The sequence below is a fragment of the Camelina sativa genome, chromosome 18 (assembly GCF_000633955.1).
Source record: "Camelina sativa cultivar DH55 chromosome 18, Cs, whole genome shotgun sequence".
Classification (NCBI taxonomy): Eukaryota; Viridiplantae; Streptophyta; class Magnoliopsida; order Brassicales; family Brassicaceae; genus Camelina; species Camelina sativa.
The window spans coordinates 10,343,675-10,367,661 of NC_025702.1; the positions used below are offsets into that span (position 1 = coordinate 10,343,675).

Genomic DNA, 23,987 nt, shown 5'->3' on the forward strand with positions numbered 1-23,987 from the left:
CATAATACAAATTGTCTTGGATAACACATGAATAAAAACATGATTCGTTGCTACAAACTATCAATGGATTCTTTGCAACATCAGGTTATATTCTTATGATTCGGAGATTAGCAACTAATTCGGCGACGACGACCATTAACGCGGCGAGGAGGCGGAGGTTAGCCGCCGTGACTTAGTCCAAATCGTTAAAAAATCAGGGAAAAAAACTCCTATTACTACAATTTTGGCTAAAAACTCATAATGAAAGATGTATTTAAGCTTTTTTGGACAAGAAATGTGAGAAAGTGACGGAAAGAAAAAAAGAGAAACGAAAAAATCTGATGAACAAAATGCATGAAATGTGTAGCGGCCGCTAGGGTTTTTGGGAAGAAGGTGACCTGAGCAAATTTTGAATTTACCCTTTTCAATTAAGTTTTAAAAAAAAAAAAATTGCCAACTACTAGCTTCAAACCATATATTTGAAACACTTTTAAACTACCTATAACCACTGCACTACCTTATCTTAAATTGTTATCATCAATTAAAATCATATATAAACCTAATATTAAGTAAAAACGCAGCAGAGTGTAATTTCTCTTAAAAAACAAAAAAAAGCCTCCCATTCACGATTTTCGAGAAACCACCTTGCCGGCGTCGGGACCTCATGGTCTCAACTACTACTTGCTTTTGATCTAATTTTATGAGTGTTCTTCTTAGCAATTTTTTTCCCCATTTCTTCATTTTGGTTAACCCTTTTCATACTCCTTTGTCCTCTGCCTCCAAACCAAAACCAGACCTTTGCCTACTCTCACTGGACTCGCGCTCACCGGAGATGCTCTTTATCCGGAAAAAATCTCTACAAATCTTAGGGAGCCGCTCCAACTTTCCATCACTTTGGCGTTTACTTATGAAACCAGGATTTTTCCCAGTGGACCTAGTTTCTAAAATTGATTCAACTCATGGCCACCTTCTGCTTCCGCCCACCATTCACGCACTGGAGATGCTTCAAACCTCTCCGTCAAGTTCGGACAGACATCACACTCAGCTCTTATTTTGGCTAGAGGTTGTGACACTAGGGTTTTCCCCAGTGGACCTAGTCTCAAACCCCGAATCAAGCCACGACCACCGGCTGCTCCCGCCGATCTGTCATTCACCAGAGATCCCCCTTGCGGCGCAAAAATCTCTGCAAGTTCCTTGGCTTCCGCTTGGGAAATTAGGTTCCCTTCTAATGGGCCTCATTTGCTTCGGCCCACTATGCTCACCAATAGCAAAGCCTACATCCTCTAAATCCAGGTCCAAAGCCTCTAAACTTTTTCTAAACCCACTTCCACGGTTTATACGCTATTGTGTCTGTAAGTGCGTACAACGTGTACATCCTCTATCAATAACCCTGGTTTGGGTCAGCTATTTTCTTTGTTTGCAAATCTTGGATCGAAGCAAGTCATCGATGAACTCTGCATATCAAAGCTTATGGCATCTGGGATTTTCGCGTCTAGTTTCTAGCCACACCGAGGGATTGAGGAAGGACGGCATTATGACCTCGGTTCCATGGAACGATGGTTACCTTCACCTCCCCAGTCCCTTGCCTTCATACCCCGGGATCACCGAGCCTAGTCTTGTTCCATCTATAACCCACAGGGTCGTCTCCCACTCAATTGATGCTCCAACTTCAAATCCATGTAAGTCCAGATACGATCCTTTCTTCCATGTGCTGAAGCCAAATTATAGCCAATTTTGTGATCAAGATTACAGACGCTATGGTATCCATTTGAGAAGTAATTCATCATTGTTGCTTTGGCTTTGCTTTAATTCCCCGAGAATCATGGTGGTAGTTTCCTGTTTGGCTTTGTTGTTTGAACCCCCGTGCTTTGTCTACGACTTAGGCCTGAACAGTGTCAACCTACATCCTGCGGCAACTCTAGCGCTTATTTTCAAACCTCAGAACACTCTAACCCCTGCTCGACCTAGTATCAAGCCTCTACTTCGTGTAGAACTTCTTAATCCCGCGAGAAGCTTAGCTTTGACCACTTCCTTAACACCAACTCGTCTAATGACTATGGCTATTTCCTCTTCTATTGATCTGACTATTGAAGAGCTTGTCGACAATCTTGATCTCACAGGTACCAAGTTTCTTCAAGAAATTGGCTCAAAGCTCTCAAGAACCTATTACCGATTAATCCTATCTTTGCTTTATCTTCTTCTTGTTTTGGCAGTAGGGAATGCCATCTTATCTTGTATATTAAGTAATGCTTGTATGAACTTTAACTCTCTTGAGTAATGAAATGCAAGTGTTTTGACAAAAAAAAAAAGAGTAAAAACGCAGCATATTTTGTAAAATGCTTTGTTTTACCTAAAACATCAATAGTATAAATATATCACAAATTAAATAACTCTATCAGGTCTATATATATATAAATTTGTCAAACACATTAACTCTATCACGCCTAAATGTATAACTCTACCTAACTTTTGTTATTTCAATAAGAAATATGTCTACCACTACATTAACTCATAAATCGATCGCTTTTAATTATATTTACCCGTCTGGAAAGATCTACCATCGCGTAAAACTATATCTGTCATATAAATCTATCTCAGTGTATATGTCTGCCATAATAATTATATAAATTTGTCAAACAAAACTGCTACTCGACATAAGCCTATTAAATCTGTCACCATTGTAGTAATATCTCTATCAAAAATCATAATTCTATCATCATTACGATATATCTATCCAATATATCTACCGCCCACCATAAATCTGCCAACGTTTTTAATGTCTACTGTCACTAATCTTTGTCTGCTAATTTAATCTACTAAATTCTAAAACTCTATCAAATAAGTCTGCCAATATTTATATTACTTTGTCGTAATATAATTTTCTATCGTTAAATAGATTATATTAGCGGGAGTTTTTCCCTCCAAAAACTTTGAACGGTTATGTAAAAGACAAATACGTGGCCTCGCTTTTTAATGGCTGATGTCACTATATTTTACCATATTTAAGGCCTTGTTTGGTTCATGTTTTGCATCATATAGAAGTGATTCATTAGGTTTTATAACCATTTCTGTCCAAATATGCACTTAGGATGTTTAGAAGCATGCATTGCAGACATTTGTGCATTTGGAGTATTATTAGGTGTTATGGAGCTCTAAAAGGTTAAAGAAGGACTTGGTGTTATTTCTGGAGCTAAACAAGAGGATTGGACGTATCAGAAAGGGAAAAGAAGGCACTCGACCATACCACTCGAGCAGGCACACGGTCGAGTACATGGTCGGATTCATAACGGGCTCCTCAAAGATCGATCCTAATGAAGATCTTACTTTGCGATTCAGCTTTAGTACCCTTCATGAGAGTTGTAGGACATGGAGTTAAATTTCTAATGCCGGTGGTTTCAAGTCAATCGGAGGTGTAGTTCAAGAGTTATCCCGATTTTACTGAACAGATATCATCTCAGATCGAAGACTCGAGTTACGTGACGGACCAACCACTCGACCATGCACTCGACCGAGCACATGGTCGAGAAATTGCAGCCGACTCTCTGTTTTGTCCTCTAGCTAACTAGGGATTCTCTCTCTTTACTATATATATGTGTACTGGCACTTGTGGCTGAAAAGTCAGACCCTGGAGACACCTCATAACCTAGTTTTTGCCATTTTTAGCTGCTTTTACTTTATTGCATCATCTCTTATCTTTTCTAGGATTTTCATAGATTTGTAATCTTCATAACTTTGAATCTATTGAGTATTTGCTTTCACTTCTTTGTATTAAATTGTTCATCTCTCTCTTATCTATCTGATCATGTCTGTTTTAGCAATTTATGGGTTTGTGTTCTTCATGATGATTTTTAGATCTTATTAGTGAACTAGGATTCTGGAGATGGATTAGGCTGGTTTAGGGCTGTGGTTGTTTAGATTAGTTAAGCTTGTTTGATAATATATATCTTCAAGATTAGATATGCTCTATGCTGTTCTTATATCTGAGAGGGTAAGGATAGATCTTAAGCTTCTTAGCATCATACCAATGTTTAAGTTGTTCGATAAAGTTAATACTAGAGATTATCATTCTTAACCTGAGAGATTGGATGTTTAAGGTGATTTTTGACATTGATGATCTGAATCTTAATGTCTGCTTTTATATATCTTAGCTAGTGAGAACTAGGTCTAGGAGTATCTAAGCTTGATTGTTATTGTCATGATAATGGATTAACAAGTATTAGAAGATCATTGTCTAGAGATAGCTCACTTTTGATTGAGATTTGTTAACTAGTTTAGATAGCCACAACTTGAACACCAGCCCATGAATCCATCTCTAGGAGCCTACTTTGTTATTTGATTGTTTGTTATTGCATCTAGTCTTGTTTCGTTGCATTCTGTTCTGTTTTAAGTTGTTTGGAATTGCTTTTGTTCTTCTGTTCTGAACCACTCGACCCCCCCCACTCGACCATGCACTCGACCGAGTGCATACTCGAGCGCCAGTTTATTTCCTTGTTTATCTTCTGTTTCATTCTAGTTTGCTTCAATTGCATTTGTTAGTAGTTTTATCTTGCTTAGCATAATTTATCGCACTTGTTGAGTAGCTTAATTTCTGCATTAGTACTGTCTTAAGTTGCTTTAATCTTTTGCATCTCATTTCTGTCATTAGGTTGTTAGAAACAAATCATAATCATATTTGGCTTAACTTGAATGCATTGATCACATCTTGACTGATTACATATCACACTCTTTATGGATTGACATCCTTTATGCTACAACATCATAAGGGCATTGAAACACCTTGCATTACATTCTGATCATCCATACTTATGTCTGTTTGTTTGATTGCATCATCCATTCATTCATAGGTTATCAATTGAAAAAGTTCTTGTTTCAATTGGCGTCGTTGCCATTAGGGTGTTTATATGTTCCAGTTGAGATTTCATTGTTTCAAGATTAAGCTATGTTACTTTTTATTCTATTACTCACCTCTTTGTTGTTTTGGTGTTCTCTTTTGATTCTCAGGTACCACTCGACCAGGCACTCGACCGAGCACCTCAAAGCAAATGGTCGAGTACTTGTTCGAGAACCTGGTCGAGCACCTGTTCAGAGTCTAAAAAAAACAGAAGAAGAGGTGGAAATGGAACTACAACAAGATCAGATTGAACCTCGAAGGAGAAGGAATATTGGTGATAGTGATGCTCCCACTACACATACTCAGAGATTTGGGATAGTGCCTCCTCCTGTCCACAACACAACATTCACAGTCTGATCTCAATGGTTCAGAGCAACAGATTTCATGGCCTTCCCACTGAAGACCCCCTTGCACATCTTGATGAGTTTGATAGGCTCTGTAGCCTCACCAATATAAATGGAGTCAGTGAGGATGCCTTGAAGCTGAGGTTGTTTCCTTTTTTTCTAGGAGATAAAGCCCATCAGTGGGAGAAGACTCTACATTCTGGAAAAATTACCTCTTGGATTGATTGTAAGAAGGTATTCCTTGCAAAATACTTCACTAGTTCAAGGACTGCACATTTGAGGAATGATATTTCAGGATTTCTCCAAAAGAATGGTGAATCTTTCAGTGAAGCATGAGAGCGCTTCAAAGGCTACCAGAGACAATGCCCACATCATGGATTCAACAATGAATATTTGTTGTGTACTTTGTATAGAGGTGTTCTTCCCAAGATTAGGATGCTCCTAGACACAGCCTCCAATGGAAGCTTCATGAAAAGAGATGTAAATGAAGGTTGGGACTTAGTAGAGAACCTGGCTCAGTCCAATGGAAATTATAGTGAGGAACATGGTATAAGCTTAAGGGGAAGTGTTGATTCTAAGGAAGGGCATAGAAAGGAACTACAAGGCTTAAATGAGAAGCTTGAGAAGCTAGATAAGCTCTTTCTAACCCAGTAAAAACAAGCAGATGTTTGTGAAGATGAGCAGTTTATGGTTCCAGTCTATCCTGCACAACAACCCCAACAAGCTTCTGCTCAAGCTCATGAGATGAAGAGTATGCTTCAGCAACTCCTACAAGGCCAAGCTAATGGAGATATAGAAACAAATAAGAAGCTCACAAAGATGAAAAACAAGATAGATTCCACATATGGTGCCCTTAATATCAAGATTGAAGCTTTAACTTGCAGAATGCTTCACCTAGAGAGCAAGAGTGGATCTTCTTCTTCCGGACAACTCCATGGGACAGCAATTACCAATCTAAAGGAGTTTGCCACTGCCCAAACTATCTCTCTCAAAGAACTACCTTCAAAGCTTACTGAGGACAGTGACAACCAAGATGGGGAGGATTTTCTCCAACTAGAGGTGCAGAATGAGAAGAGAACTGAGTTTGAGAAACCACTCGACCATACACTCGACCATACACTCGACTATGCACACGGTCGAGCATATGGTCGAGTGCCTAATCGAGTCATTGCTCAAAATGCTAACAAGCCGGTTCGGTTCATTCCTCCTCCCTATCAGCCACCTTTGTCATTTCCAGGACAAGCAATGATGGTCTTGAGTCATGAACCTTTATTAGAAGATGCTGAAATGAAGGCTAAGCCACAAGTTAAAGAGCTTGACCAGAAGAAGCCAACTATTGCTGGACAGACCTTCAAGATTGAAGAGAAAGGTCATGAAACTGAGTCCAAAATCTTTGAGGATATGAATGGGGTGGAAACAGAGAACTCGACCTACTGCTCGACCTACCACTCGACCGAGAACCTTTGGTCACTCGAGCGAGTGGTACCAAGTCACCCTAAATGCCCAGACTTCATCCCAAAGCCTCACCAACAACAGGAGCCAAGAAATCCTTCCTCTGATGGTTTATCTGAGCTTCAAACTATCAACATTCTATATGATTCAATGAGAGAGTTAACAACTAAGGATGAGGATATAAGTGGGAAAATCAAGAAGCTCCATGGTACAGTCAAAAGTTCCTCTCCAATGAAATCAAGGGAAGGTCTAAGTATTATTAGCATACACAACTCTTTTAACATTGACCTAGGAATAAGAGGAGCAATGCAATATTTAAGAACAGAGGGGACTTCATCACCTCTCTATGACCCTTTCAAACCATAAGAAGTATGCAAAGTCAAGCTTAGAGACTTTAAACAAGCTCATTTGGGAGGAAGTCCCAAAGGTATCATTGTACATATTAGTTTAAGTTTCTTGTTATTTTGATCTTGTTTTCTTTAGTGTTTTGGTTAGTTAGGTAGCATGAAGATACAACAAATGAATCCCACCCTCAGCCTATCCCAAGTAATAATCCAACTCTATCTTTGTATCTACCATTGCATTTCTTGTTTTGTGTTGTTTCTTGATTCTTAAATCCTCTTTTAAATTTCTCTTACACAAGGGACTGTGTAATTTAAGTTTGGGGGAGGGTTTGAGATGACATTTGATGTTGTGTTTTGTTTTCTTATTTCATAATTTTAGCATAATCATGTTTGTACTTGCATTTCATCTATGGCATAGAAAAACCTAAAAATTTAAATTTTTTTGCAAAAATCTTTACAAAAAAAGAGTGTTCATGTAGTTTGCATTGCATATTAGGATGTTAGTATGTTTCATGTAGGACTGTTTCATATTTGCATTAAGGATCTATGATGAGTTCAGCCTTGTTAACTTGTTTAAATTTGCTAGACTAGGATCAATGTCCAAGTTAATAGTACTTTGATGCTAGTTGAGTGAGTTAGAAGCATATATCGTATCCAATCATATCTCCCAAATATGTAAAGTGTATATTTGTAATAATGTGTATACCCTAGTCCTCCTAGCTCATTCCCTTGTATAAATACTCTTGCTATGGCTGTAATAAGAATCATCACATTTTCTACACCTATATGGTATTAGAGCTACGCTCCTAAACCTAAAAATCTCTTTTTTCTTTTTCTTATTTTTCGCTTCTCACCATGGCTACTAATGGCACGACTGATCCTCAGGTCACCACATCCACTGATGCGGTCCCTCTCACCACTTCCTCTCTTCTTCATATTAACATGACTAATGTCACCAAACTTACCTCCACCAACTACCTCATGTGGAGTCGCCAAGTTAATGCCCTCCTTGATGGCTACGACCTTGGTACCTTTCTTGATGTTGAGGCCACCAAACCAGATCCAATGATCACAACGGCTGGATCTACAACGGCTAATCCTGCCTATGCTGTGTGGACACGCCAAGATAAGCTCATCTACAGCGCTCTTCTTGGTGCCATCTCCCTTGCTGTTCAACCACTCCTCTCTCGTGCCTCCACCTCTGCTGACGTGTGGACCACACTGCGAACAACCTACGCCAAACCTAGTCGCGGCCACATTCTGCAAAATAAACATTAACTTAGTGAATGGAAAAAGGGCACTTGTACCATTGACGAGTATGTCCAAGGACTCACGATGTGGTTTGATCAACTGGCTCTTCTAGGCAAACCTGAGGATCATGAGGACCAGATCCGTTACATCCTCAAAGGTCTTCTTGAAGACTACAAAACAGTCATTGATCAAACTGAAGGACGTGATGTGGCGCCATCGATTCCAGAACTTCATGAAAAACTCCTCAACCGTGAAGCCACCCTTCTCACATCAGCTAATGTGGTCTCTGCCCCCATCACTGCGAACTATGTCCACAACAATCAACGCTCCAAGTCCTCCCATCCACGACAACATCAGCACAACCAAGATTGGTCCAACCAACAAAACGGTGGTCAACATCGTGGATCTCGGCCTTACCTGGGTAAATGTCAGATCAGCGGCACCCAAGGCCACTCTGCTAGGCGTTGCCCACAGTTCCAGTCCCCACAACTTCAGCGACCACTTCTGCCCACTCCTCGTGCAAACATGGCTCAGACTACTTGAAAGACAACATCCCCGACCATCTATGGCCGAAGAGGTTCTCCCGTCCCATTACACTACTTAGTCATATTTTAGGGCCCATTCCTTTAAACAATGTTCGTTTGCACATTCTGTGATTCACACATAATCCTTATGATATAATACTTAGAGTAAGTAAACATTCGATATTCATTAAGTAATCAAAGGATTCGATACAACTTATGAGTTTTCATAATAAGCTAGTACAAGCTGTATAATCGATCCTATCTACCCTTCACACCACCACTCATCTTCCCGGCCATGAGTCCCGCGCCTAAGCACTTCCTTTCCCGCGATCACCCTCCTTTCCTGAAACCAAGTAGGCATCAATAACATTCCCTTTTCCGCCGTACATGTCATGCAATGCACGCTAGGTACTAATAACCGTCCAGTATAGAGGTCGGCCGGTAGAGAGTTATCCCGCGCATCAGTTCGGATGGTGTATTGGGTGTCTGTACCAATCCCTGTCCAACCGCCGAGCCACGTTTACTTTTCTCTGCCCGATCAGTCCGTACTCGGACACCTTGGATGGTACGCTGATCGGTAGGTAGGTAGCATGCGCATCAGTTCGGTTGTTTCACGGCGAACCTGGCGGTTTCCAATCCACTTCCGAGTCACACCCCCTTTCCTACGACNTCTGTACCGATCCCTGTCCAACTGCCGAGCCGCGTTTACTTTTCTCCGCCCGATCCGTCCGTACTCAGACACCCCGGATGGTATGCTGATCGGTAGGGAGGTAGCATGCGCATCAGTTTGGTTGTTTCACGGTGAACCTGGCGGTTCCCGATCCACTTCCGAGCCGCACCCCCTTTCCTCCGACCAACCGGACCATCCGAAGCATTACTTATGCTTATGTTTGGTGCACTACCCCAATACCCAGAGCCTATATGGACGGTACTGTACCGTACCTCCGACCCTTATTACCCTTCTCGCCGAACTCTTTATCTCTCGGATCCTTCTTCCTGATCTTTACTTGTACTCTCGAGTTTTTGGTGTATTTTTCTGTATCCGATGGTGTCTTTGGAATGAGAGGAGCACCCCCTTTATATAGGGTCCTGGGCTGCGGTTTTGGCCCCAAAAGGCACCCTTCGGACGAATCCGTTCATTCACTCATGTTCGCTCATGTACGCTCGCCGTACCCGTTCGGCCATGGCCATTAGGCCGTGCCCTTTCGGTCCCGAGCTCTCAGCCGGCCAGTGAACTATCCACTGTCGTCCAGCTGGTCGATCTGGGTCGAGCTGGGTCGAGCTCCCTGGCAGCTGGTCGAGCTGGCACTAGCTGGCCGAGCTGACCGCAGCTGGCCACAAGCTGTCCGGAGCTGTCCGGAGCTGACCAATCCTTGTCCCATACTTGACTCGTTTTTCCCCCTTGACCGAGCTAACAAGTAGCTCTTCCCCGACTTGTCCGAGATCACCCTACCATCCCGGACCAAGCCATGGCCTACGATCCTATTCAGGATCGCGGGCGTTACACTATTGCCCCTTGGATCATGGACTCTGGTGTCACGCATCATATTACGTCCGACTTAGCCAACCTCTCACTTCACCAACCTTACACAGGCGGTGAAGAAGTTCTTGTTGGCAACGGAGCTGGTCTTCCCATCCTTCACACGGGTTCTGCTTCTCTTCCCTCTCTCCAACGTCACTTGTTACTCACTAACGTTCTTCATGTCCCCAACATTCAGAAAAACTTGATCTCCGTTTATCGGCTTTGCAATGCAAATAATGTGTGTGTTGAATTTTTCCCGGCTTTTATTCAGGTGAAGGATCTCAGCTCGGGGGCCCGGTTGCTCCAAGGACGGACTAGAGAGGAACTTTACGAGTGGCCAATCCCATCGATGGCTCCAGCGGCATACTTTGCTACACCTACAATGAAAGCGACTGTTTCCGATTGTCATTCGAGGCTTGGTCATCCGTCTCTCCCTATTTTAAAAACTGTTATCTCCAATCATTCTTTACCTCTTTCTGATTCCCTTTCAAAAACATTTGCTTGTCCTGATTGTCACTCCAATAAAAGCCATAAGTTGGCCTTTGCTCAAACTACTATCTCATCCTTTCGTCCCTTAGAATATCTTTTTACGGATCTCTGGACCTCTCCCATAATTTCTGTTGATGAATATAAACATTACCTGATCATGGTGGATCACTTCACCAGATACACTTGGTTCTATCCTCTCAAACTCAAATCTGATGTCAAAACCATGTTCATCTGCTTCAAAGCATTAGTCGAAAACCGCTTTGCCACCAAAATAGGCACCCTCTTCTCCGACAATGGTGGTGAATTCATCGCACTCCATGACTTTCTCTCCACTTCTGGCATTCAACATATGACAACTCCTCCCCATACACCATAACACAATGTTTTGTCTGAACGATGCCATCGCCACATCGTCGAAACAGGTTTATCTCTTCTTCATCATGCTCAAATTCCAAACACTTATTGGTCCTATGCCTTTGCCACCGCCATTTACTTGATAAACCGCATGCCTACCCCAGTTCTTTCCCTTCTCTCGCCATATCGCCAATTGTTCTCCACTTAACCAAATTACTCAAAACTCAAAATCTTTGGTTGTCTTCGTGATCCATGGTTACGCCCATACCGCTCCCACAAACTTGAACCCCGATCCAGCCCTTGTGTTTTCTTAGGATAGTCACTCACTCAAAGTGCTTTCCTCTGTCTTGACCCCTCTACACATCGAATCTATGTTTCCCGACATGTCCAATTCGTAGAAACTTCATTTCTGTTTCATCAGCTCTCTTTTAAGCCACCTGCTCCGCCAATCCCGACCAATTGGACTCCGTCGCTCTCGCTGATTCCCATCTCCACTGCTCCACTCATAGAGAATTCTCCTTCTCCTCCTGCGGCTCTTGCGGCTCCCGGCTCTGGTTCTTCACCGAATCCCTCGCCGTCAGTGAATGCTCTGCCGTCTCCACCAACTCCTCCTGTCTCGTCCACCGGTGACAGTACTTTGTCTTTGTCACCTCCATCGCTGGGTTCCCCAACCTCTGATCGGGATTCCAATATTGTCTCCAACCATGAATCTTATCCCGCTTCTCCATCGCAAACACAGTCCTTTGCGACAGAAACCAGTGGATTCCCAATTCGACAAAGTGACTTGGACTCTCAGCCTCGGCCCACGAACTCAACAGGCCCAATAAGCGAATCTGGATCCACAACATCCTCATCTGCTAATTCCATCCCATCAGCCACAACAACTTCATCTTCGACAACAGAACCACAGCCACCTCCACCAGCTTCTAACATTCACCCGATGACAACACGCGCCAAACATGGGATTGTGAAACCGAACAACAAGTATGCACTCACCATAGCCACCATTGACGTCGAACCTAAGACAGTCCTTCAAGCTCTTGCTGACGACAAATGGCGTAATTCTATGTCCGACAAATTCAATGGCCAACTACGAAACTTCACATGGTCTTTGGTTCCGCCGGCTCCCCAACAGAACGTCATTGACATTAAATGGATCATTAAAATCAAATACTTACCTGATGGCTCTGTTGACAAGCACAAGGCGCGTTTGGTGGAAAAAGGTTACAATCAGCAGAAAGGCATTGATTATAATGAAACGTTCAGTCTGGTCATCAAATCCACCACGATACGCATTGTTCTTCAGACTGCGGTTGCGTGTGATTAGCCTATTAAGCAGCTTGATGTCAACCAAGCATTTCTTCAGGGGACCTTGGAGGAGGAGGTTTACATAAAACAACCGCAAGGGTTCGTTGATGCTAATCACCCCAATCACGTGTGTCGCCTGCATAAAGCACTATACGGTCCAAAGCTAGCACCCCGTGCTTGGTACCAAGAACTCAAAACTTATCTGCTTCAGGTTGGTTTCGTGAACTCCCTCGTCGATGCCTCGTTATTCATTCTCCACTAGGGTCAGAGTCGGATCTATCTGCTCGTCTATGTTGATGAAATTATTCTCACCGGGAACAACAATGTTGTTCTTCTTCAGATCCTTGACTCCTTCGCTACTCGTTTCAGCATTAAGGAACTGGAGGATCTTCACTACTTCCTTGGTCTTGAAGCTCACTGCACGCTGCATGGCTTGCATCTCACTCAAAGGCGGTACATACTTGATCTTAACTTGCTGCAATATGCTTCACGCTAAACCAGTTGCTACACCCATGGCAACATCTCCGGAACTCACTCTCAACGCTGGCACAATCCTATCAGATCTGTCGGAGTACAGAACCATCGTTGGTAGCTTACAATATCTAGCCTTCATAAGGCTGGATATATCTTATGCTGTAAACCGTCTCTCACAATACATGCACAAACCAACATCGGAACACTGGCAAGCTGCTAAGCGTTTATTGCAGTACTTGGCCGGTACTGCCAATCATGGGATCTTCTTTCATCGTCCAAACACCACTTCCATTCATGCGTTTTCAGATGCTGATTGGGCTGGGGACACAGACGACTATGTCTCCACGAATGCACATATTGTCTACATTGGTCGGAACCCTGTTTCTTGGTCTTCTAAAAAGCAAAAGGGGGTAGCAAGGTCCTCCACTGAGGCGGAATACCGATCCGTTGCTAATACTGCTGCTGAAATCCTGTGGGTATGCTCGCTGCTTCAGGAACTTGGGGTGACTATCCTGTTACCTCCGGTGATATACTGCGACAATGTGGGTGCAACATATCTTTGTGCAAATCCCGTATTTCATTCTCGCATGAAACACTTGGCCCTTAACTACCGCTTCATCCGGAATTAGGTCGCCGATGGCACTCTCCGTGTTGCTCACGTTGCTTCCAAGGACCAGCTCGCCGATGCATTGACAAAATTGTTGGCTCGCGCTCCTTTCTCCAAGCTTTCTTCCAAGATTGGTGTGTTCAAAACCCCACCATCTTGAGGGGAGATGTAAGGATATCATATCCAATCATATCTCCCAAATATGTAAAGTGTATATTTGTAATAATGTGTATACCCTAGTCCTCCTAGCTCATTCCCTTGTATAAATACTCTTGCTATGGTGTAATAAGAATCATCACATTCTCTACATCTATAGCATAAGATTGAACCAAGACTTGAATTTCTATATTGCATTCGGGTCTAAACTGAAGCATGTTGTGATTTGATGTCATTTCCTACATATAAGAACCTAATATTGACTTGTAATTATCTGGTTGTGCATTGCTTTAAACTCATAGATACCATATACATATTTGGGTCATCTTTCTCCTTTTTACCACTCTTGTTGATCCAAGTAGCTGATTTCACTTTTAAATCAGTTTCCCCTACCCTTAACCTACCTTTCTTTCAAGCTATATTTATTCTTGTGTGTGTGAGGCCTTTTTGAGATTGAGCTTGGTAGAAAGTGTTAGGTTTGAGCTGATAGGAATAAAGCCTTGTGTAGTTCTAGTTTGCATTTTTCAAACTAGATAGGACTAGGTGGTATTTACTTTCTAGGTTTGGGACTTGGTTTGTTTGAAAAAAGAAAAGAAAAAGAGGAAAATAAAGAAAAAGAATGAGAAAAGGGTAAAGTCTATAGGAGGGGAACGTGTTTTAAGCTCTAGTGAAAGAATGGAGAAGTATAAAGTTTATAAAAGATGGTTCTGGTCAAAGAAAGAAAGAAAAGAAGAGTATAGAAAAAAGCTTTTATGTCTTAAGAAGTAAGAAGAAAAGGGAACCATAGTAAATAAGAAAGAAACCACCATTCCAATAGAAAGTTCAAGTAAGAAACCTCTCCTAAGGCTTAAAACAAAAGAGAAAAAAGGTATTTGAGAAGAGATGAAGTTAAAGGGTAGAACTAGGACTATTTGGGATTAGAATGTTAGGATCAAACACTTTTGGTTCCTTTGGGTAGACAAGGTTTTGTTCTTGTATATGTCTATTAGTTCTTACCTTTAGCCTTCTTCTAAAGCTCAATCCATTTTTATGAGAGAACCTTGATTTGATAAGCACCACTCTAAAGAGAGACCATCCTTGTCTCTAAACCTTTATTACCCAGCCAAATGAGTTTAAACAATTCACAATCTGATTCATGTTCTTGCTTAATGAATGTTAAAGGAAATGATCGATCTGAATGCATGTGGATGTCTAAAGCTTGAATCAGTAGAGGTTGTTATAGGTTTGCCTAAAGTTTTTAAGTACAGCTCATTCACCTTGCATTAAAGTACTAGTAACTTGGACATTGATTCTAGGTAGCTCATTAGCAAGTTGTTAGGTTATGAGATCCCACTTTCAAACCTCACTTCCCTCTCTTTGTCTTGTTTGTTTGCTTGAGGGCAAGCAAAGACTAAGTTTGGGGGTGTTGATGTCACTATATTTTACCATATTTAAGGCCTTGTTTGGTTCATGTTTTGCATCATATAGAAGTGATTCATTAGGTTTTATAACCATTTTTGTCCAAATATGCACTTAGGATGTTTAGAAGCATGCATTGCATACATTTGTGCATTTGGAGTATTATTAGGTGTTATGGAGCTCTAAAAGGGTAAAGAAGGACTAGGTGTTATTTCTGGATCTAAACAAGAGGATTGGACATATCAGAAAGGGAAAAGAAGGCACTCGACCATACCACTCGAGCAGGCACACGGTCGAGTATATGGTCAGATTCATAACGGGCTCCTCAAAGATCGATCCGAATGAAGATCTTCCTTTGCGATTCAGCTTGAGCACCCTTCATGAGAGTTATAGTATATGGAGTCACATTTCTAATTCCGGTGGTTTCAAGTCAATCGGAGGTGTAGTGCAAGAGTTATCCCAATTTTAATGAAAAGATATCATCCCAGATCAAAGACTCGAGCTACGTGACGGACCAACTACTCGACCATGCACTCGACCGAGCATATGGTCGAGCACTTGCAGCCGACTCTCTGTTTTGTCCTCTAGCTAACTAGGGCTTCTCTCTCTTTACTATATATATGTGTACTGGCACTTGTGGCCGAAAAGTCAGACCCTGGAGACACCTCATAACCTAGTTTTTGCCATTTTTAGCTGCTTTTACTTTATTGCATCATCTCTTATCTTTTGTAGGATTTTCATAGATTTGTAATCTTCATAACTTTGAATCTAATGAGTATTTGCTTTCACTTCTTTTTATTAAATTGTTCATCTCTCTCTTATCTATCTGATCATGTCTGTTTTAGCAATTTCTGGGTTTTTGTTTTTCATGATGATTTTTAGATCTTATTAGTGAACTAGGATTCTGGAGATGGATTAGGCTGGTTTAGGGCGGTGGTTGTTTAGATTAGTTAAGCTTGTTTGATAATATATCTCTTCTAGATTAGATATGCTCTATGATGTTCTTATATCTGAGAGGGTAATGATAGATCTTAAGCTTCTTAGCATCATACCAATGTTTAAGTTGTTAGATAAAGCTAATACTAGAGATTATCATTCTTAACCTGAGAGATTGGATGTTTAAGGTGATTTTTGACATTGATGATCTGAATCTTAATGTCTGTTTTTATATGTCTTAGCTAGTGAGAACTAGCTCTAGGAGTATCTAAGCTTGATTGTTATTATCATGAGAATGGATTAACAAGTATTAGAAGATCATTGTCTAGAGATAGCTCACTTTTGATTGAGATTTGTTAACTAGTTTAGATAGCCACAACGTGAACACCAGCCCATGAATCCATCTCTAGGAGCCTACTTTGTTATTTGATTGTTTGTTATTGCATCTAGTCTTGTTTCGTTGCATTTTTTTCTGTTTTAAGTTGTTTGGAATTTCTTTTGTTCTTCTGTTCTGAACCACTCGACCATGCACTCGACCGAGTGCATACTCGAGCGCCAGTTTATTTCCTTGTTTATCTTCTGTTTCAATTGCATTTGTTAGTAGCTTTATCTTGCTTAGCGTAGTTTATTGCACTTGTTGAGTAGCTTAATTTCTGCATTAGTACTGTCTTAAGTTGCTTTAATCTTTTGCATCTCATTTCTGTCATTAGGTTGTTAGAAACAAATCATAATCATATCTGGTTTAACTTGAATGCATTGATCACATCTTGACTGCTTACATATCACACTCTTTATAGATTGACATCTTTTATGCTACAACATCATAAGGGCATTGAAACACCTTGCATTACATTATGATCATCCATAATTATGTATGTTTGTTTGATTGCATCATCCATTCATTCATAGGTTATCAATTGAAAAAGTTTTTGTTTTAATGGCACACTTGTAATTCTTTTTTTCCTCACTTACCATTCAAAGGGTTTATATGTCATTAAAATTTACAAAAAAAAAAAAAAGACATTCTAGTCATTTTTGACCTTTTCTAAGTCATTACAGTAAAACTTCCTTAAAAATATCTTTACGTATAAAATTTTAATAAAAGATTAAGAAATATGAAATAAACAAAATATCACAGATTTTTAAAATAAAAATCGTAAAAACGTTTTCAAATCAAATACATAACCTAACTAAAAAAAATATGTGGCCTTACAATCTTTTTCTATTTGTGGCCTTGGGCAAATGCCCTTTTCAATACACATGAGGCACGGCACTGGAGCTTCTGTTCTTGTACTGCTATATAGCAGTAGCTGGAATGTATGCCTTCATGCTGAAGAAGAGAGCAGCCAGGGCAACTAATCAAAACAACCCTTTTGGTAAGACATGGTTATGTGTTTCCAAAATTTTCTCTCTTACTAACAGTTTCTCCTCCATTGCAGCCATGTGGGATATGAATATGAGAACTATTGATGCTCCGCGCCTAATGGGAGCAAGAGCTTTCAGTTTCCAAGAGCTGAAGAGTTTTACAAAGAACTTCTCAGAGGAAAATTGTGTTGAGGGTGGAGGCTATGGGAAGCTATGGATCTTTGCCACTCAATGGCCTTTAAACGTTGCATTATGATCCTAAACTGTTGGTGACGCAGGTATACAAAGGACTTCTTCCTACTGGGGAGGTAATAGCGATCAAAAGAGCTAACCAAGACTCTAAGCAAGGAGACTTGGAGTTCAAAACAGAGGTAGAATTTCTTTCAAGACTTCATCACAAAAACGTCCTCAAGCTCTTGGTATTTTGTTTCGATCAAAAGGAGCAGTTTCTAGTATATGAGTATATCCCCAATGGCTCTCTTCGTGATAGTCTATCAGGTAAGTGTAAGATTTCTCTTCCTCATGATTTCTGATAGTTCTCCAATAACGAATTTGATATTAATGCAGGTAAGAGTGGGATTCATCTGGATTGGGAAAATAGGATTCAAGTCGCACTTGGTGCAAGCGAGGGGTTGGATTATCTCCACGAGCATGTTGATCCTTCGATCATACACAGAGACGTCAAATCCAGCAACATACTACTTGATGAGAGTCTATTTGCAAAGGTAGCAGATTTTGGAAAACCTCTTTACATTATCTGCTTCCTTTCACTAATAAAGCTGTCGAAAAATTGGAAAAAAAAAAAAAAAAAAAAAAAACATAGCAAATAGAAAAACAGAGGAGGTGACTCTTATTACCGTGATGCTAACCACAGACAGAAGCCGTCATGGAGCTTTGAGCCATGAATCTGCAGCGAGAGTAACTTGTTTCTGACAGTCCGATCAATGTTTTTGACAAGGTTAGCCGAAGGATTTTAATCTTTTTGCCCCCTACATCTCTATTTCCATTCTAATTACGCCCCCCCCCCCCCCTTATAAGAAAAATATTATTTTGATTTAGATAATTAGTAAAAGACTAATACATTTAGATCTTTTGACATATTTACAGACCCAACCTTATTTTGAATGTAGAACCATATCAATTTCGGATCTTAACCCCTAAATCCTTGGATCTGAAGAAAAAAAACTCGAATTTCTTTTTTTTTTTCTTCCCGTCTTCTTCTTCTCCGACTCAAGTCCACGGACACAGAAGAAGTTCAATTTCGTTTCTTCTTTCTTTCTTCTTCTTTTCTCTTCTATCGATACTTTTTCCTCTTCTTCTTCTTTTTTCGTTCGTCCGTCTCTCTCAATCCCCTTTCTTCTTCTCTTTGGAGAAATCTGCGGTGAGAAATCAAAATTTACCGTCCGTTTCTTCTCATTTGTCAGTCATTGTAAGCAATTCTCTTTGTTTCTTTCTTTTGATCCCTCTTTTCGATTTATTGTTGGGTTTAGCTTTCTAAATTATGTGAAAAAAAAATTTGAATTTTGTGAGTTCTAAGTTTGGGATAGTGAAATGATTTCGTGAAAAACATATTTTATTTCTTATAATTATGTAGATAGATAATAAGATTATGTGAGATTGTGTGAGTTTAAGTTTGTGTTTATGTTTGGATTGTGTGAGTTTGTGTTTGTGTCTGGATTGTGTGAGTTTATCTCTTTGCTTTAGATAATGAGATTGCTTTTGATGTTTGATATTGAATTTGTTGTTGAAGGTACCAATCCCAATGGTTAAAACCAGAGGAGGAGGATCTAATGCAAGATGAAGTGAAAGCTCACCCTCTATTCCAAAGAAGGAGAATTTGTGGTTGAGATGAATGAAGGAACAAGAAAGAGAATAGAAAAGAAGGAGAAGAAGGAGCATTTGTGGTTGAGATGGAAGAAAAAACAGGAGAAAGTGAGGCAGCTGGTGGTGTGATTGTGACAATCTCAAACTCATGTGGCTGCTAATGGGATGCCCAATAGACGAAAGTTCAAGCAGTGCGTAAATTTAGTGGATGAAGTATTTTGGTACAACTGAGTAAATGTAAGTGCAACTATGTCTTAGAAGAAATAGTTATCTCATTTGAAAATTATTTTGGTACAACTGAGTAAATCTAAGTACAACTATGTATTTTGTGTTTAACCTTTTGTGTCGTCAAAAGACCACATTGTGACATCTGGCGCCGTCAAAGAACTGACATGTGAAAATTAATTTTTTTTTCCCAGCAAAAAGTCATATAGTTGTTCAGTTGTACACAGTTGCACAAAAATGAACATAGTTGTTCTTTTTTTCTAAAAACCATAAAAATTAGTTGTTCTTTACTCTAAATCAACAAATTTTAGTTGTATTTATGATATTATGTAATCAGAATACATTTACTATGTTATCTTGTATTTAAATGTTTGAAACCACCATTATTTCTTGATTTTTATAATTTGTGGTTGTTATATACAAAGTAACTTTAAAAGACTAAGGTTGTTTATGTAAGAATTTGAATTTTTATGATTTAGATATGTTTTTTACATGTGAAGTAGATCTATATGTTAAAATTTTGTGGTTGTTATATACAATGTAATCTTAAATGACTAAGTTTTTATAGTTTGGTTCTAAGTTTTCTAATTTAATAAAATTCTGCAAATTAAGCAAGGCAATATAATATAGTTGTACCAATTGTATTTAGTTGTACCAAGACAAAACAACTCAAATTTGTACAAATACCACAATGAAATTAACTAGAGTTGTACCTATTAAAACTTAGTTCTATTAAACACAAACACTATAATTTCTAAACATAAACACTATCCTACTGAAAGCAATCAAAAATATAATTTGGTATTCCCTTATTGTTCGGGAATGAAAAAGGGAAAGTAACTAACTCTCAAAATTTTCATAGCCTCATCTACCATTATCCTACTGCATATCTTCTCAACCAACTTAGCATATGATACATCAGTAGTGATGTCTTCATAAGAAAAGAATACACTTCCTTATCTTCTCTTGAAATATATCGTATACTTTTTCTGATACTTGAATAGTATCCATCATAAAGAAAGCATATGACTGTAGTATTTTCATTGTCAACTACAAAAGAAAGAGAAAGAAAACGGTCTCTAATTTTACATTTTTTTGTAGCAGTCCATAAATATAATTATACTCATTTGTCTCAGTTGCACCAAAATTTTGTAACAGTAGTTTTCTACATAATTGTATCAAATGGTCCCAGTTGTCCAATATCTGCAATTCCTAAATTTTTCTATAAAACTCGCATTTTTTTCCGGTTTAACAAATAATGAGAGAGGAGAGAGAATGTTTGTTATTTGTTTTTTTTAATTTAAATTTATAATATAATATAAGAAGGGTATAGTGGGATTTTAATAATAGTGGAAAGAAAAAGGGTAGTAAGAATAATTGGGGGTTTTTCAAATTAGATTTGAACCAAAAGGGGCTAGAGAGATTAAAATCCTTAGCCGAAGGGGTTGCAAGCTCACCATGTCGTCGTCGACGATTGCGTTCCCGCCAGAGAGAATGAATTGCAGACTGGAAAACATATTGCAGAATGAATCGAACTACATATTTCGAATTTAAAAGCCTTTTCATCTACCACAGAAGCCGACGTCGTCTCCAAGGCAACTGTTTTTAAAGAGAAATTGGCTTTCTTTGCTGTATAATCCAATTCAACATAATAACTGATAAGAAGAAGTTTGCACTCTTTGCTTTGCTGAAGAGCCTTGTGTCTTTCTCCAAAACCCTTGGACGTGATCAGAGATCGCGATTTCACGGGAAGCCTCACCATGATTTCAATTCGACGATAAAAGATATTTGCAACCTCTCTTTTATGTATGAATCTTCGCAACCTCTCTTTTTCTTTTTTCGATTGATTTCTTTTCTTGTGGACGAAGCAACTTGTTTGATTGGAGCAACGAGTTTACGAGTCTTCTCCATCGATTTCATGTTACTTCTTTAGAATTATGAAACATCCGACATCTTACTATCATGATTATAGGTACAGCCAATCGAATCCCAAATCGATCTGAGATAAAAGATATTCTTCCACTCGGCAATCCTTTCAACCCCCGGAAGAAAAATAAAAAAGGAAATTTTGATACTAAAAATCCATATCCGATTCAATACATCTAAATCCAAAAAAACCCGATGTAAAAGTATATTTAATTAGAATTATCTTGAGAATTATAATATTATTATAAATAAAAAAGTGTAGCGGTTAAATACACAGGCCAGTTTAAGCCCGTTTATTCTAATTAAGCCCTAAATAACAGTGTATATAAAATAGGACATGCTTGCTGGACAAACATCCCACACACCACCGATAATATGTGGCTGGTAAATCTTGAACAAGACGAGGAATATGTCCGTCGGCTGGGTAATTACTGGCGCCAAGTCAATGAATCCGAGGTATGTGATTCTTCTTTTAATATATGATTTTCGTAGAGTTTGATCGATCGATGATTGTGGATTTGGTGGAGATGACTTGGATCTATATGTATATTGAATCCCATGAATGAAATTCTCTATTTTCATCTCCTTAGTTGAATCCGTTTAAATGATTAAATTGAATTCCATGGATCAAACTTTGTCATCTCCTCCGTTTAATTGAATCGGCCTAAAGTTTTTCTTCTTTTTTGTTGATAGGGTTTCGACATCGAGGATATCACTGCACCACCAGGTACTATGGATGGATTGATGCGCTTCAGCTGTCTAGGCTTGTATCCTTATCGTGTCTTGGTCAACGGTGAAGGAGGTATAAACTAGTTTCCTACGTCTTTCACGTTATCATACCACAGTCAACACTAATTTCACCTTTTTTTTTTTTCGTTTTTTTAGGTTACCAACTTCGAGCTCCATCATCTAATCAAATTCAACTTCCGGTTCAGTGGTGCTTCTTCTTTCCTCATGACTTTGGCTGCAGTTGATCCAGTTGCCAATAGTCTGGTGCAAACCTTTCAGGTTCAAGTTGATGAAGCGAACTGTGGCTTTTTGGATGTGATTTGTTCTATCTCTAGAATTAGAGGTAATTACTTTGAGTAAATCTCATAATTGTTCATTTTTTTATATACAAATAAGAGTATAAATCTGACTTTGAATAATTATGTTGCATAGGAGATACCACCAGTGAGCGCTTCTCCCCTCTTTATGACAATGCTCGATCGCCTAATTGGCCCTCACATAATTTCATTGATAGCCAACGGTTTTACGTGGTAAATATGGTTTAGTCTCCACAGTTTTTTTTTCTTTTTTTTTCATTATCACGTGTGTGATTTTTTTAAGCTCATGATCAAGTGTGTGATATTAGGTGCAGGGATCAGAGTTGCCGTACCCACACTGGATTTATTTGTACTTGGAGCTTGCAATTCTTAAATATGATAGGACGATTTCAGATGTAAGTCTATCGTTTTCTTTGTTTTTGCATAAGTCTATCGTTTTCTTTGTTTTTGCATATCAATGCACATACCACCGAGGGTGACTGTTGGTTGTTGTTGCAGGATGTTTTCTCCAACTTGGAGATTGTTCAAGTGGCTATAGAAACTACTGAGGAGGCGCCGCTCCAGGCCAAAAATTCAATCCTCTACATAACTTTTAAAGGATTGGCCACTGGTGGTATTGGCCAGCATGTCGAACGCAAAGCTATCATTAAAAGCTTCTTCAGTGAGCCTTCAGGATTCTTGTCTCTCAAGGGTCACTTGTGCAAGGAAGAAGAAGAAGATTTGAGTCATACAGCCACGATTAACCGTTTGAGAGAAATCTCTAGGCGAAATCGGGAACTGTACTTACGGTCACGCACAACCGTTTAGGAAACTATGTATGTTTCGATCAGATTAAGATATGCAGAAGTTTGCTAACGATTTTTATTTAAACGGTACTCACTGATGATTGGATTTTTCAATTATAGTTTTGTCATTCCATTTAATTTTCTCAAAAAAAAAAAAGTAATAATAATATGTTGAAGATATTGCTACTTTATATTACTTACGTACATCGATTAGAGTTTAGTCAATGGGTTTAGTCAATATTTCTTTGCCCCATTTTGGTCTTTTCCTTTGTAAGCTCTTTTAATTAGGCTTCATCTTCTTCTTGTATAAGTACTGGCTTTTATCGCCTGAATAAGATCAAGACAACAAAACACAATCTCTGCTTTTTGTCTAAGTTTTAACATGGTATCAGAGCGTAATCCTGGTTTTCTTTTCTAAATCTGTCTTTGCTAATTTCACTATCAAGTAATGGCTGAAACTAAAGCAACTCCGATTGTGACTGTAGCTCAAGCGCCTCCGGTAGTGGCTGAGGTGAGAAGGACGATCTCGCCGTATGATTTGACGGCGGCTGACAATTCTGGAGCTGTGATCTCCCATCCGATTTTGAAGACAAACAATTATGATGAATGGGCGTGTGGTTTCAAGACAGCCTTGCGTTCACGAAAGAAGTTTGGTTTCCTTGATGGAACCATTCCTCAACCACAAGCGGGTTCACCGGATCTGGAAGATTGGCTAACGATCAATGCTTTGCTTGTCTCTTGGATGAAGATGACGATTGACTCAGAGCTCTTGACAAATATCTCCCAC

The 23,987-nt window shown here is 39.5% G+C and overlaps 2 protein-coding genes across 2 annotated transcripts; both read left to right on the forward strand.

Annotated features, from left to right (window-relative positions):
- LOC104763323 lies at positions 7,866 to 8,804 on the forward strand. Its single transcript, XM_010486710.1, has 2 exons — positions 7,866 to 8,219; positions 8,307 to 8,804. Exons 1-2 carry the CDS (start codon positions 7,866 to 7,868, stop codon positions 8,802 to 8,804), a joined length of 852 nt encoding a protein of 283 aa, XP_010485012.1.
- Positions 10,255 to 12,477, forward strand: LOC104763324 (cell wall protein DAN4-like). The gene is made up of 2 exons (XM_010486711.1): positions 10,255 to 10,755; positions 11,572 to 12,477. The coding sequence occupies exons 1-2, from the start codon at positions 10,255 to 10,257 to the stop codon at positions 12,475 to 12,477; spliced, it is 1,407 nt and encodes a 468-aa protein (XP_010485013.1).